Source organism: Sorex fumeus, unplaced genomic scaffold (assembly GCF_029834395.1).
Source record: "Sorex fumeus unplaced genomic scaffold, SorFum_2.1 ptg000029l, whole genome shotgun sequence".
NCBI lineage: Eukaryota > Metazoa > Chordata > Mammalia > Eulipotyphla > Soricidae > Sorex > Sorex fumeus.
In genome coordinates, this window is record NW_026606086.1 from 5,665,711 (window position 1) to 5,680,797 (window position 15,087).

The following is a 15,087-nucleotide window of genomic DNA, read 5'->3' on the forward strand; positions in this document are numbered from 1 at the left end:
ATCCCCAGGAAGAAAGCCATCAGGAAAACTTTCTTCTGTTATATTAAAATATACTGGTTACTAGGAGAAATCTGTACTATATTAATATCATAAAAATTTTTAAAAAGCTAACACTAATTTGCTTCCTTATTATAACTTCCTAAAAGGGTGATTTTAAAAAGAAAACTTCTCCCACAAGGTCATTTAACAAAGCAAAGTTAAATGGCAACAATTTAATGTTTGGATTTAACATGGTCCATCCTGAAATAAAATTTGATTAAGGCTTAATTCATTTATACCTATTTAGACTTAAAACTATAGAAAATTCACATCTGCTATTAGGATAATTATTTAAAATTTTGCTAAAATAGCAAGTCTAAGCAGGAGATTATAAAGTGTTATATTAATTTCTTCTAGGTAATTTATATTCTAATTCCAGGTTATTCTTAACTTAAAGATTAAAAATGCTATTTTCGTTGTTTTTTTTTTTTTTCTTTTTGGGTCACACCTGGCGATGCTCAGGGTTTACTCCTGGCTCTGCACTCAGGAATTACTACTGGCAGCACTCAGGGGACCATATGGGATGCCAGAGATCGAATCCAGGTCAGCTGCGTGCAAGGCAAAGGCCCTTCCTGCTGTGCTATCATTCCAGTCCCAAAGTACTAAGTACTCTTAGTACCAAGATGCTGCTTTTCTAATTTGAAAGAGTATTCTGTCATATGATTGAATCTCTAATTTGTATTCCTGTAAATATTTGAAATAAGAGTACTTTTAGTCAGTGGATTATTATAAATATAATTGATACATAAAAAACTGTTAAACATCAGGCCTGACCCCTTATGATATTCAGTACTTCTTCATAGCACCATATGATCGATGTCCATTTATTTAACAGAAAATTTAGCAGAAATATTCATCTGTTAGGCAAAATTCAGAAGACAAATATGTCCCCAATTTTTGTTTCGTTTTTGTCTGGGGGCCATGCCCAGCAATGCTCAGGGCTGACTCCTCACTCTGTGCTCCAGGGTCACTCCTGGTAGTGTTCTGGAGACCGGATGTGGTGGGGATTGAACACGGTCAGCCGCATTCAGTGTAAGCGCTCTGCCCACTACACTACCTCTCCAACCACTGTTCAAAAATTTTGTTTCCTTACAGTTTCCTTACAATTTCCTTTCTTCCTAATATGTCAGACAAATGACTTGTATCTTAATTATAACTAAAGAATAAAATACTGCCATATTTCTGTAAACTATAAATACAAAAATAAAAAAAACATTTTGTGCACATTTCTTTCTCTCATTCCTCAGCTTTCCTCATTTCTGATTTTTCCATAGCCAATTAATAATTTTAGTATAAAGTGTGAAAGATACTATATGGAAATTTTTTTTCTAATTTTTTAGAAAATTTCCCAGAGTGGCAATATTTTAAACAAAAAGTTTTTAACATTTCAAATTTTCAGCTGTGGCACATTAACCAAAGTACCAATTAATAGAAAATAATATTTTGAAAGTTTTGGGTTACCCCTGGGTTTATCTGTAATTGCTAGTCTTTCTAGCTATTTGGAAAGCTGCTGGTACATATGAGCAAAAATTAACTATAGTACTATGACAGAGGTTCTAACAAACAAGAGGAACGCATGGTAATACTCCAAAATTGTTCCTCTTCAGAACTTTAAATAGAACATTAGATAAGTCATAAGCTTTATTTTAAGAGGTAATAAGGAAAAACACAGGAATCTTTCACTTTCAAAGAGTGTATGCAAGTACATATGGGTAATGAATCGGGTACGGAGTTTTCTGGTTGTGCTATTTACACTGTAGCAGCTGTAATAAGCTAAAATATGCAAGTTCTGTATATCCCCTTCCACAGTCATGCATCATTATCCTGGAGTTCCAGAAAAATTTTCTTTTTGTTGTGCCAGGGATAACTCAAGTGTTGAGCACTTGTGCAAGATAAATGCTGTACGACTGGGCTACGGCCCAAATCCACCGTAACACTTTTAAAAAGTCAAGCAATAACTAATTAGAAACAGAACAGATTATTAATCCCAATAAATTCCCAGATTTTAAGAGTATGTATATCTTAAAGAAAATTATCTTCCTCTTAGTAGGTTTGGTACTAACATTTCAGTGACACTCAGACCTAGACACATACGATAAATAAGAGCTGCACCCAGTATTTGCTACTTCATACTTACCCCTCTTTCTATGGGATGATGCCAAATCCAGATCGACATTTCGTTTTCCACTCTAGTAAAAAGTAAAAAACAAACAATGAAATTTAACCATGAAAAACTTTCATAGCGTATTAAGTACAGGAAATCAACTATGGTTCAACACATGTCTCCAAAAGCCATTTAAAAATAGCTGGGGGTGGAGATGGGGAGACACTCACAACCACACCCCTGTGAAATGCTAAAGCAGAGAGTCAAGGTGCCTAACAACACTGTCAAACAAGTTTTTGTTGCCACCTTGTCTTGTTTTCAGTTTGCCTTTTTCCTTCACAGTATGATCTCAGGAATGCGAGTCCACCTCACATATCACACCTCACACATCACACCTCCTCCCCCTCTCCTCCATCCTCCCAAACTCCCCCGGGCCTGGACAGGCGCTTGGGCGAAAAAGATGAATTCTCACGAACAGAAAGAACATAGTCCTAAGCCCTCTGAGAGTACTCTAAGATATTTTAAAATCTTGTCCCCTAAGCACCTGCCGTAGCCTTGAGGCCCTGGACCCTGCCAGGGTGGCCTGCGTGCTCCCCAGCGGCCAACACCCTCCATCCTTCACTGAACTGCCAGCCCAACTGGCGAGTGTCACCAAGAGGGGCTTTCAGGCCTGAGCACAGCTTCGGATACCCACAAAATATAAATAAAAGTTTTTTATTTATGTATTACTTGACACTTTTCGAGGCAAATGTCCTACTGCTGTGCTATCGCTCCAGCTGGAGTGATAGCACAGCGGTAGGGCGTTTGCCTTGCACGCAGCCAGTCCGGCAGAGCCGGGTTTGATTCCTCTGCCCCTCTTGGAGAGCCTGGCAAGCTACTGAGAGTATTCAATATGCCAAACACAGTAACAAGAAGTCTCACAATGGAGACGTTACTGGGCCCGCTCGAGCAAAATCGATGAACAACGGGAGGACAGTGCAGTGACAGTGTTGACACTTTTCAAAAATATTTTTATATCCATTATCACGCGTTTGAACAAACAAGAAGCTAAATATGAAGCTTATAGATAGGTCACTTGGTCCAAAACCCTGAGTTTCTACTTAAGTTGTCATGTGACAGCACCAAATTCTCAGAGCTCTGCAGAAGAATCTAAGCCAGAAGCCGCACCTAACACAACAGGACAGAGAGGACACTCTCGGCCAGAAGGCTGGATTAACACGGACAGGTTCACACGTAAGGCAGAAGAAGAATCACAAAATGGAAACCTAGCTATCAACTTCAAGAGCAAAGCATTCAAATAAAAGAAAAATACCTTCTGGACAGTTTTCACTCTACAACTCTATCCGCTTTTATCAGTACACTTTACTTTTGACTTCTAATAAAATGAGCATTTCACCTGTCACCTGCTCCTGAGAGTAACTGAGAGCCACAGGCAAACTTTGAATTATGGAAATATAGACAGACGTGTGGTTTATATACATAAATACTATTGTGGGGCCAAAGCAATAGTACAGCCGGGAGGGTGCCTGCCTTCCACACAGCCGACCAGGACTGGTCCCACATAGCCCCCTGAGCCCACCAGGAGTGATCCCTGAGCACAGAGCCAGGAGTCAGCCCTGAGCACCACTGGGTGTGGCCCCCAAACCAAACCAAACCAACAAATACATGATTCTACTGAAACGTGGCACAAGACAAAAAGCAGAGCGATCAGTCTGGAGATCTCAGGCTGGTCCCAGCAGGTGAGGAGAGCGTGGAACTGAGCAGCGGCAGATACGAAGAATACAGTAGAAGGGTAAGTGTCAAGACTTGCCTAAGTGGACCTGGGGAATGAGGTAATAAGGAAGAGGAGATCTGGCGACTGACCCTGGGTCCCAGCCCGGACATGTGTGTCAGCACCTACCACAGCAGGGGTGAAGGAAGGCAGCTGGGGAGAGATGGGCCTATTTGGGGGCAGGTTAAGATAGGGATGACACGTGAAGGAAGCGTGTGCAGTAGGAGTCAAATACATGAATCTGGGGTGTAGGAAGAAATCGGTGAAAGACAGAAAATTGAGCATCCTCAACATATAGGTAGCAAATATATACAGCTATCTCATTTTTCTTAAAATTTTTTTAAATTTCATATATGTATTACTTACAGCGGGTATGGCGTTTGCCTTGCACGCAGTCAACCCGGGTTCGATTCCTCTGTCCCTCTCGGAGAGCCCAGCAAGCTACCAAGAGTATTCTGCCCACATGGCAGAGCCTGGCAAGATCCCCGTGGCGTATTCAATTCGCCAAAAACAGTAACAACAAGTCTCACAATGGAGATGTTACTGGTGCCCGCTCGAGCGAATTGATCACAATGGAAGGACAGTGCTACCGTGCTACATTATTTACTCTAATTGAAGTCTTATGTTCTTATACACTGACAGCAAAACCCCAGTTTAGGGACTCTGGATGCACCTACCAGCACGTAACTCTCTTCATCAGATTCAGGCTGGGACAGATCCGACTCACTCCGTGACTTGATGAGTTTGTAACTGGGACTCGCGTGAATGAGCCGGCTCTCTGCAGTGAGACTTTCACTCCTGTCTCATGAGCACAAAGAAAAGTTGTTTAATTTGGGATTGTCGGTGAACGGAAAACTAAACGGCACTAGCAACACAGACACAGACACAGGTGGGGAGTCACTGTGTGTACGGGCAGACACCGTGTTTCAACACAAAACCCTCATTAAGCATCAACTTTATCAACTTGTATCAGCACACTTTACTTTTGACTTCTAGTAAAATGAGCATTTTATTAGAGTAATTTCCATGCCACTGAACTACTGAAATAACTTCTTGCTTCTCAAAGGCTATTCTGTGTATGAAAAATTGTGCCTTCTCGTTCTCAGAAAATTATATTCTGTGTTTATTTCCAAGAACACTGTCACCAAGAATAAGCACTTCAATGCACACGGCTAGCAGAGGAGGAAAGTGTGGTGCGCGCCCACTCTGTCGCACCTGGTCATGAGGCCACTCCCTTCGGAGGTGCTGGCAGAAGGCTGCGGCGACTGTCCCTCCTCCCGCCTCTTGTGCAGCTGCTCCATCACGGGGCTCACTCCCAGTATCAGCAGGGCACAGCGGTGGATCACGGAGTTGCAGGCAGCGGTGTAGACGTCCTGACCCTCGGGAAGGTCTGTGCTCACCCGTCGCTCCTGCTGAGACTGGGGTGGCGGGTCGTCGGCTCGAGTCCCAGACCCTGCCCCATTGCTCATCCTATCTCGGTCTCGGCTGCGAGCTACTTCCCGGGCTGAGAGGAAACACTGAAAGATTTCTGTAACAAGCAACACAAAAACCAGGTCTTAGCACATGGAGAAAGAAGAAGAGCAGAGAAGATAACAATGAAAACAGTCTCAAAGTTTGAACCCAAAACTTACTGAAAAGGGAAAATTACTTTTAGACGTTAAATACAGTAGAACAATTAACATAAAGTTATATCTAAGACATGTAAAATATTGAATTTTTTATAGAACTTATGAAGAAAATACTCATGCCTCTATAGAAAATTTTATTTCTCCTATATATACTCTTATTAATAAGTTAGATCATTGTTTTTCAAAATGTGGTATCAGACTAGCAACACCAATAATATTTGGGTAGTTGTTAGAAATGCAAAATAATGCGCCCTCCCCAAGACTTTCTGCATCAGAAATGCTAGATAAGGGGCCCACATTCTATGTCAAACTCCACAACACTTTATTCTGGAGTTCATGACAGTTTGAAAAGCACTAGGTCAGAAAAAGTAACTATTTCAGAAATTTCTATGACGTTGGTTTGAAAAAAAGTTAATTACAAATTATGATGAAAAGCTCCCTTCTTAACCCTTCCAAATTCCATATAACTCCTAGCCTGCAGGTTATAGCAGAAGGTTATTCACACATTAATTAAGTACAGCTGTTGAGTGTTTGGTGAGAGAACACAGCTACAGCGTGGGCCCAAGGTTCATGGACTCAAGGGTATCGTGGGGTTGTCCATCTGATGCCAGCCCTTAGCCCTTCACAATTCATGACAATAAAATCCAGGAGTGGGGAGTGAGAAGAGAAGGGAAGCAGAGGCATAAGAAAGTTCTAATGTGGTAGGCATTTCACAAAAATTTTGCTTAAGTTTGGAGTGAAGATGCTATTCTTTATGGAGAACTAAGCAGAAAAGTCTGTAACACAGAATCATAAACTTAAAACTGTAACTTTTTTTTATGCCATTATAATGGAGATCTTTAATCATGCTATTCAAGTTCCTTATTTTTATAAAAATCAAAGGCAACAAATTCAGAGCACAGAGCTAGAAATTAGTAACTGTAATTAGGATAACATTCACTAAAGTTCTGTGTAGACCTGGACCCAGTTTCAGCAGCTATAAATGACCGTGGTCAGGATGTGAACTGTCCACCTCGGACTTTACTCTGCCCCTTCTCACAATGGGGAGTGTGAGACTCCACCTCACATGACTGCAGTGAGGCAGAGAAGCGACACTATGTGTTGCGTTTGTCCCAGTACCCAGCATACAACTGGTATCAAAAATGACCAAGACTTTAAAATTACTCCCTGCTTGACCAGTCAGCTTTTCATATAAGTGAGGGGTTACACTTTGCTATCTTCTGTTATGCTCTGAGTTTTCCCTTTGGTCTTTGTGTTTAGAAATTTCTGAAATAACTTTTAGGTTCAAGTGTAGGAATTCTAAGCCTATGTTTTAAAAATTCTCCCCATCTCCCTCCCCATCTCTAAGCCCTTTTTCTTCACATGGACTTTTTTCCTCTTATAAAACAATCTTTGTTTTGAATTACCTAGGAATAATTTTTAGAATACAACTATAAAAAGAAATTAAAATGAATGCCAAATCACTTAGACACTCCTAGTAGCAAATGTATAGCAAGCCACATATGAGGCTACAAAATAAATATGCATTTTAAATAGCCAAATCACTGAAAAGATAGACAATATTTTATGTCTGTTTCATTCTGGGGGACACACTTGACTTACTCCTGGCTCTGCATTCAGGGATAACTGCTGGCAGGCTCAGGGGACCATATGTGGTGCCAGGGATCAATCCTGGGTCTGCCACATGCCAGGCAAATGCCCTGTCTACTGTACTACCACTCCAGACCCAGGGTAGACAGTGTATTAAAAAGCTTTGTAACAACTCTTTAAATATCAAAATGATTATCTTAAATTATCCTGAGAGACAAGGCATGGAGCTCAGTGGAAGAGCACATGCTCTGCCTGTAATGGAGTCTCAGTCAAGCCCACACCACACACGCACATGCATACACACACACACACACACACACACACACACACACAGTTTGAAGCTATGGAATAGTCAAGTCTGAAAAGCTTTTTCAACAAATCAATAGTATTCTCATGTATATTTCTGTTCCCTGTTAACCCTTCCAAATTCCATATACACTGTAATTCCAAAATTACAGTGATCAGTGGGTCAATTCTCTAATTTTAAAAGTTCTACAAAGAAAACACCTGTCAGACCTCAGTGAGACAGAAACTCTCTATCCCCAAGAACACAGAGGGTAGCCAGCCATAAGGACACGCCCCTCCCAGAGTACGGCACGGCACGGCAGCTCAGAATTCCTGCAGTGGTCTACCACAGCCGAAAGCTGGAGTCAGTGAGCGTCTGTTCAGACTGCCAGCAGAACGTCAGCTCTGACAGAGACCGGGGCCTTATCTTCTCCAACCAGAGTCTTGGGCTCACACATCCTGACCAAAAACAAAATCCCTGTGTGGGTGTGTCTGTATCTATGTGTGCATGTGTGTACGTGTGTGTGTGTGTGTGTGTGTGTGAGTGTATGTGAGTATGTCTGTGTTGTCTCTGGTATGAGTGTGTAAGCGTGCATTTCTGTGTGTGTGTATGTGTCTGTGTGACACTAAGTATGTCTTTGTATATCTGTGTGTGGATGAGTATGAATGTGTGAGTGATGTGTGTCTGTGTGAGTATATATGCATGTGTCTGAGTGTATGCGTGTCTGTGAATATGTGAGTTTTTATGTATGTGTATGTGTGACATATGTGTGAGGTGTGTGCCTATGACCCTGTGTGTATGTGTGTCTGTGTGTGTGCCTATTGGAGTATGGCATGTCTTTATGGGAATGTGTCTCACGTGTCCATATCTATTCGTGTGTGCCTGTGTGTTCCTGTGTGTCTAGAGTGTGTCTGTCAGGGTGTGTGTTTATGTGTGAGTTTGTGTCTTGTCAGTGCATAAATGTGTCTGTGTCTACATGTATGAATGCGTGTATGTGTCTATGTGTACGTGTGTATGTAAATCTAAATGTGCGTATGACTGTGTGTGTGCACACGTGTGTGTGTGTGCAGTATGCACATGCGTGTGCAGCAAGGAGGGGGACTCACTGCCAGCGGTCATGACTTCGTGCTCCCGCTCCTCCTCATCCTCCTCGGGCTCCGGGTGGCCCTCCTCCCGGTCCCGCTCAGCCTGCTCCTCCATCTCTGCTTCCTCGTCGATGGTCCGGGTGAAGGAGTGTTCCTGAGGGTCGACATCTGCAGAGTCTTGGTTTTCTGAGATCTTAAAAAAAATGATCAGAGCTACACTAAGTACAATTTCCAAAAACCTTTATTAAAAATTAAATTTTTTTTATCACGAAAAATACTAGTAACAATAGAAACCCATAAATTTGTGAAACTCAATCACAAAAGATTTTCAGGCTGGCAGTTCAGAGGGCCTAGAATGATTCTATTCCCGGTACCACACTGTCCCCAAATCCCTGCTGGAAGTGACCCCCGAGCACCAGAGCCACGAGCAGCCTCTAAACAGTGCTGGGTGTGTCCCAAAATGAATAAAACAAAAAATATCCAGAAGACAGAGCTCTAGTAATCAGGAAGAGAGACTCACCTGAGCCTCTCACAGCTGCCCTTGGGGCAGTGCCAGGAGCACATGAGAAAGAGCCCCAGAATACAACGGATACAAACAGAAACAAGGAAAGAACCTGAACACTTGGATATCACCAACTCAGTTCTGAACAATGAGTGGGTTAAAAAAAACAGAAATAAAACAATTCCAGAAAACAAGGAAAAACGAAGATACAAGCTACCAGAATATATCGGAAACAGAAAAAGGGGTGTTAAGAGTAAAATTCATAGTCATGCAAGCATTCATTAGGAAGCAAGGAAAGAGAACCTGCAGAGGGTAAAATACAGGTATCACACAAAATACACAGATACTTAAACGCTTTCTCTTCCTGATTTTGATTAAAATGCTATTGTGTACAATGATGCATATTTATATTGTTCTCAGCTACAAACTCCTAGAGTTACAACTTAAAATGGATTGAATATGACTTCAGGCATAAATAGTAAATAATGGACATGATTTTTTATTATTTTGGGGACCACACCCAGCAGTGCTCAGGACTGACTCCTGGCTCTGCACTCAACAATCACTCCTGGTAGGCTTAGGGGACTGAACGGGGTGTCAGGGATTCAACCCAGGTCAGCACGTGCAAGGCAAGTGCTCCACCCACTGTGCTATCTCTGCAGCTCCATGAGCAATAGTTTTTGTTCCAGTTTGCCTTAAATTGGTTAGGTCACAGTTATCCTGTATAAACGTTCAATAATTCTTATTAAAAACAGTATTTTTAACCTTTTTGAGGATTTAAGTGCTACTCTTATTAAATTTTACTTATATAAACAGTGCTGGAATTTTTTGTTTGCTACTGCAGAAGCACAAAATTAGAAAATTCTTAATGACAATATTAATTTATTTCCCACAATGGCTATGGTAACCAGCAGCTTTTTAGAGGAAAGAGCTCTTGTAACAAATACCAAGAAAGCCATAGATACTCTACCAGTATGTCTTTTCCTCTATAGTTTCCAGCATAAAGCAACAAATAAAATGTGTAATTATATCCTCAGATATATAATTAATGCTAAAGTGTTTCACAGATATAGGGTTACTGGACATTTTACCCCACAATATGAATTTGAAATGTGAGCCTCAGCAAAATGGCAAATTCATTTCATGGATTTTCAAGGTCACTAACAAATACAGCACCGTAGAACTGTCCTCCCGTTGTTCAATGATTTGCTCGAGCGGGCACCAGTAATGTCTCCATTGAGAGAGATGTTGTTACTGTTTTTGGCATATCAAATATGCCATGGGGAGCTTGCCCGGCTCTGCCGTACGGGCGAGATACTCTCGGTAGCTTGCCAGGCTCTCCGAGAGGGGCGGAGGAATCGAACTCGGGCCGGCCATGTTGGCTGCGTGCAAGGCAAACGCCCTACCCGCTGTGCTATCGCTCCAGCCCTATTTTCATCATATAATTTATTTTAGTTTTCATTATTTAATACATGAAAGGGCTCTTCAGTTTTAAACATTAAGCAGAAACTGAAAATAAAGTTAAAAAATTTGCGAAATTAAGTATCTAAATAATTAACACTGCAAAACTTCTGATTTCTTTCCTAAATGCCCTAGCCGCTGTACTAGCGCTCCAGCCCACTAACAAATATATTCACAAATATTTAATCAGTACATACCAAGAGACTGCCATAACAAATACAAAGTTCTGTTGGAAAATTCAAGTTCTAAATAATGGAGTACAAAGCATGTAACATATGAAGCTCAAAGTAGGCATTTCAGAAGCTGATGAATTAACAATTTTGAACTTATAATATGGATGTTATCAGGCGTATCAAGCACTGGAGAAATCATGTCGTTTTTGTTCCAAGAATTACTTCTGAACCATCTTAATAGTAGATTCAATTTTCACCTTTGGTGGTGAGCAACTCTAATCACTAGGAGATTTTACTCTTTTCAGCTAAGTAATTGTGATTCTCTATTCAACTGTTCTTCTGATCCTAGCTCTGTGTCTGGAACAAGAGGGACACGGTATTTCCTCTCCTACATGGAAGCTCTTTAAGTACTTTTGAAACTGTTATCACATAACTCCCCTTTTAAGTTTATTTACTTTTGGTTTTGGGGCCACACTTGGTGGTACTCAGAGCTTACTTCTAGCTCTGACTCAGGAATTACTCCTCGCAGGCTCAGGAAACCATAGGGGGTGCTGGGGATTGACCTCAAGTTTTATATTTTGATAATTATTTCTCTAATTTTCATTTGCATTTTATTTGTTTTGGGGGGTCACGCCCAGTGTTGCTCCTGGCTTATTCCTGGCTCTGCTCAGGGACCACTCCTGAGGGACCACATGGGATGCCAGGGATGCGACCTGGGTTCCATCCAGGTTGGCAGTGTACAAGGCAAACACCCTCCCTTCTGTCCTAGGCTCTGGCCGCGCAATTTTACCCATGACTCTCCCTTTGCCCATTCCTCTTGGACACTCTTCAGTTCTTGCGGAAGATTGGTTTTGGATCTTTCACCAATCCAAGGCTCCTCATAAATCATGGTATTCCAAATGAAATAGGGTAATTTGAATGTGAATTGATCAGCAGAAAGTAAAAGAATATTCCATACAATTTTGACAATTCAATATTATTTATATAGTCTAAAAGCACGTGAGCTCTCTTGCAGCCATACCACACTTGATCAATATGTGGCCAATTGCACTCAAAGCACTATGTTTTTGAACATAAATCAATATAGAGCTACCCCTCTGTTTGCAGAGATACATAGAAATTAAATAATTTCCGACTTTACCCATCTGTCGCGTGATGATGATCTGGTCTGAATAAGCTCAAGGTTCTTGCAAGCAAGCAAACGACTTCGAACTTTGTACACACAACGATATACTTCTGACAAGCTTTTACTAGGCTGATACCTAAAAGAAAGAACCAAAATTTAAAAGTTACCTTATTTCTAACATCATTAGAAGAAAATATGTGTCTGAAGGTAGTTTTAAGTTACTTGCCGGCTTTCTCCACATGCTTGATTGAGTAAGTTTGTATGTTTCAAAAGAGCTGCAAGAACAAATCTGGACACAGTATCCAAGAGTGACTCATTACTTAAAGTTGCACTGTCCCAATCTGAAAACAAAAATGACGCAGTGACATTTAAAAGAGCTCAGGAAAAAAGTGCAGAAGGAATCACAGTGATTTTACTAATTCAACAACCGAATTTTACCATTTTCCTAAACAGTTATTTAGCAACTGCTCCTCCCACATCCCAAAACTGCCCGGCATGCCGGGGTCACTGCAGAGACCAAGACCCAGCAGAGCTATCTCCAGTTCACTTATACTAGTTCTAGAGCTTATACTAGTTCTAGTTCATAAAAACCCCAAAGACAGCTAACAACATTAATGATGCCAACCACATCATAAAGAAAACTAAAACATGGCAAGGAGTACAGGCACACAGCCTAATGTGGGGTTACCAATTTACGTGAGCTGGTCTCAAATAAGGCTTTGGGTCAGCAGAGATCTGAATGAATTAGGGGAGGAAGCCACATCAAAATTGTGTCTGGGGGGGATTCCAGGGTTGGGTGGGGCGCAGGGGCTAAAGCAACAGTGATTTGCCTTGCACACTGTTGATCCAGGTTTGATTAGCCTCATCCTACAGGGTCTCCTGAGCCCACCAGGAGTAATTCCTGAGTCAGTCAAGGGTAAGCCCTGAGCACAGTTCCGTGTGGCCGTCCTCCTCCCCCCAAAATAAATAAGAGGTCCTGAGGTGGGCGTAAGGAGGTTGTCAGTGCGGCTGTGCAGAGTATGTCCCTGAGAATAAGGTGAAACACAGGAACAAACACGCAGTTCCTCAGGGGTCACTGCGAAGCCTCCCTCTAGGGAAATGGGCCAAGCAGCAGCAGAAGCTTCAAACAGACAGGGCAGGATCCGGTGAGAGGCTCAGAGGGACTCTGAGCAGAACAGCAACGAGTGAATCACCAAGAAACACAAGCAAGAAACGAGAGTGGTTGAGGCCAAAGCAGTAGCTGCAGGGAGAGGGAAGGCAAGTGTCTGTACGTGTGCTCTGACAGCTGATGGAAAGCGCAGCCCTGAGATGGATAAGGCTGACAATGAACTCAGAGCGCAGCTCAAACCTATGGAGAGGAAGAACACCAGAAAAACACATCTGGTGGAAGGAGCCGGAACATGGACGATGGTCCTAGTCCCTTTTCACTGTTTATTACACATAAGAGTAGACAGAGCAAATGAACTTGGCTGATATATCTGGTACGTCATAAAAGTAGGTGTTGCAAACACATGCACTGAAATGGAAACATAAAACCATCTGAACAGAGTGGGCGTGGGGGACTGAACACATGTGCACTGAATGGGTAACATGAAACCATCTGGACAGGGTGAGCACTTTCAACTCCTCTCATGTGCACCGAAATGTAACACTGAAGGCATCTGGACACGTGAGCACTGGCTACTGAACACCTGATTCTCGGCGCTGCCACCTAGCGTAACTGTCTTTTGAAAATGTGTCACTCCAGAGACTCCAGTAGGAATGACCTGCTTTAGTCCAAGAGTATCTGCTCAGCGCTTGTAACTGGACAGGCTTACTATGCTACTAGAAAACCAAACCTAAACAAAAATCTCTCCGGAAAATATTAAAGATCAAATTAATTTGACTTTTATTGTACAGGAACCACTCAGCAACAGGGAGTTTAACTGAACTCTAGCATACAAAATCGTCTACCTAGCCCCAATTTTATTGATGGCTCAGTCCTTTTTCAAACTCTCAAATGAACAGATTATACGTTCTGGCTTTCTGAACATTAAGTTAAGGCAGCTATTTTAAGGGTAGAAAAAATAATAATACAAACATGCTGGAACTGAAACAAAATCTTACAAAGCAGAGAATCTCAGGATGAACCTGTCACACATACAGAATTTCCCACATTATGTTCCTGAGAAATTACCTGTTACAAAGGTTTTACTATTTTTAGCGCTGCTACAATTTAAAGGCCAACTGGAATCCATTTCGAGGAACTAATATTCAATTTAAAAAAATTAAATCAACATGCTTTTCTGTGCTTTATGGTTAGTAGTGATTTTATCCTCCTACGTAATCTTTTTTTTTTTAATTTTTATTAGTGAAACACCATGAGGTACAGTTGTAGACTTACAAATTTTTGTGCTTGCATTTCAGTTATACAATGATCCAGTACCCATCCCTCCACCAGTGCCCATTCTCCATCATTTACTTTTTTTTTTAATTTTTGTTAGTGAAACACCATAAGGTACAGTTGTAGATTTACAAATTTTTGTGCTTGGGTTTCAATTGTACAATGATCAAACACCCATTCCACCACCACGGGTCCCAGTATCCCTCCCACGCCCCATTCCCCCACCCACCCTGCCTCTGTGGCAGGGTATTTCCTTTTGTTCTCTCTCTCCTTTTGGGTGTTGTGGTTTGCAAAAGAGGCATTGAGTGGCAATCATGTTTGGTCTATAGTCTACTTTCAGCATGCTTCTCCCATCCTGGGAGGATCCTCCCAATACCCTTTATTTGGTGCTCCCTTCTCTATCTGAGCTCCCTTTTCCCCTAGCATGTGTGGCTGGCCTCCAAGTCACGGAGCAAAATTCCTGGTACTAATCTCTCCTACGTAATCTTTAAAGTAACACTTTTACCATACATCTGGTTTAAACACTTCACACCATACAGTAAAAAAATTGCTACCCAGGTCCAAAGCCTAGAGAAGTGTTTGTCAGCTTTCTCCAGACCTGGCCCCTCCCAGCCTTGCTCCTTCGGGGCCCCGTCTTACCAGCTGCCCCAAGTCCCTGCTGCGCCCACCGCCATTTCCGTGGCTCTCCCCTCAGGCCCCCTTCGAACATCTCAGGGGACCACATGACCCCCCCCCATTCAGAAATGCTGTTGGAGAACATACAATCCAGAAAATGCAGCCAAATAAAAACAATGTTTATTGAGCGTTTATTCATGTAATATTTACTATTTAAAAACTATGCTTTAATACAACAATGTGATGCAAACAACCACCATCACCTAACCACACAGTCCAGGAACAGATACACATACGAGAAGATAAAAAAAAAATACAATCCAG

The 15,087-nt window shown here is 41.8% G+C and overlaps 1 protein-coding gene across 1 annotated transcript in view; it reads right to left on the minus strand.

Annotated features, from left to right (window-relative positions):
* Positions 1–15,087, minus strand: part of HERC1 (HECT and RLD domain containing E3 ubiquitin protein ligase family member 1) — a 161,069-nt gene that overhangs the window by 88,311 nt on the left and 57,671 nt on the right. Inside the window, exons 19-24 of the mRNA XM_056115813.1 lie at positions 11,992–12,106; positions 11,781–11,901; positions 8,525–8,696; positions 5,130–5,442; positions 4,592–4,712; positions 2,177–2,228 (exon numbers count right to left, since the gene is read on the minus strand). Of these exons, the coding sequence (XP_055971788.1) occupies positions 2,177–2,228; positions 4,592–4,712; positions 5,130–5,442; positions 8,525–8,696; positions 11,781–11,901; positions 11,992–12,106 (894 nt within the window). The remainder of the gene's footprint in view (positions 1–2,176; positions 2,229–4,591; positions 4,713–5,129; positions 5,443–8,524; positions 8,697–11,780; positions 11,902–11,991; positions 12,107–15,087) is intronic.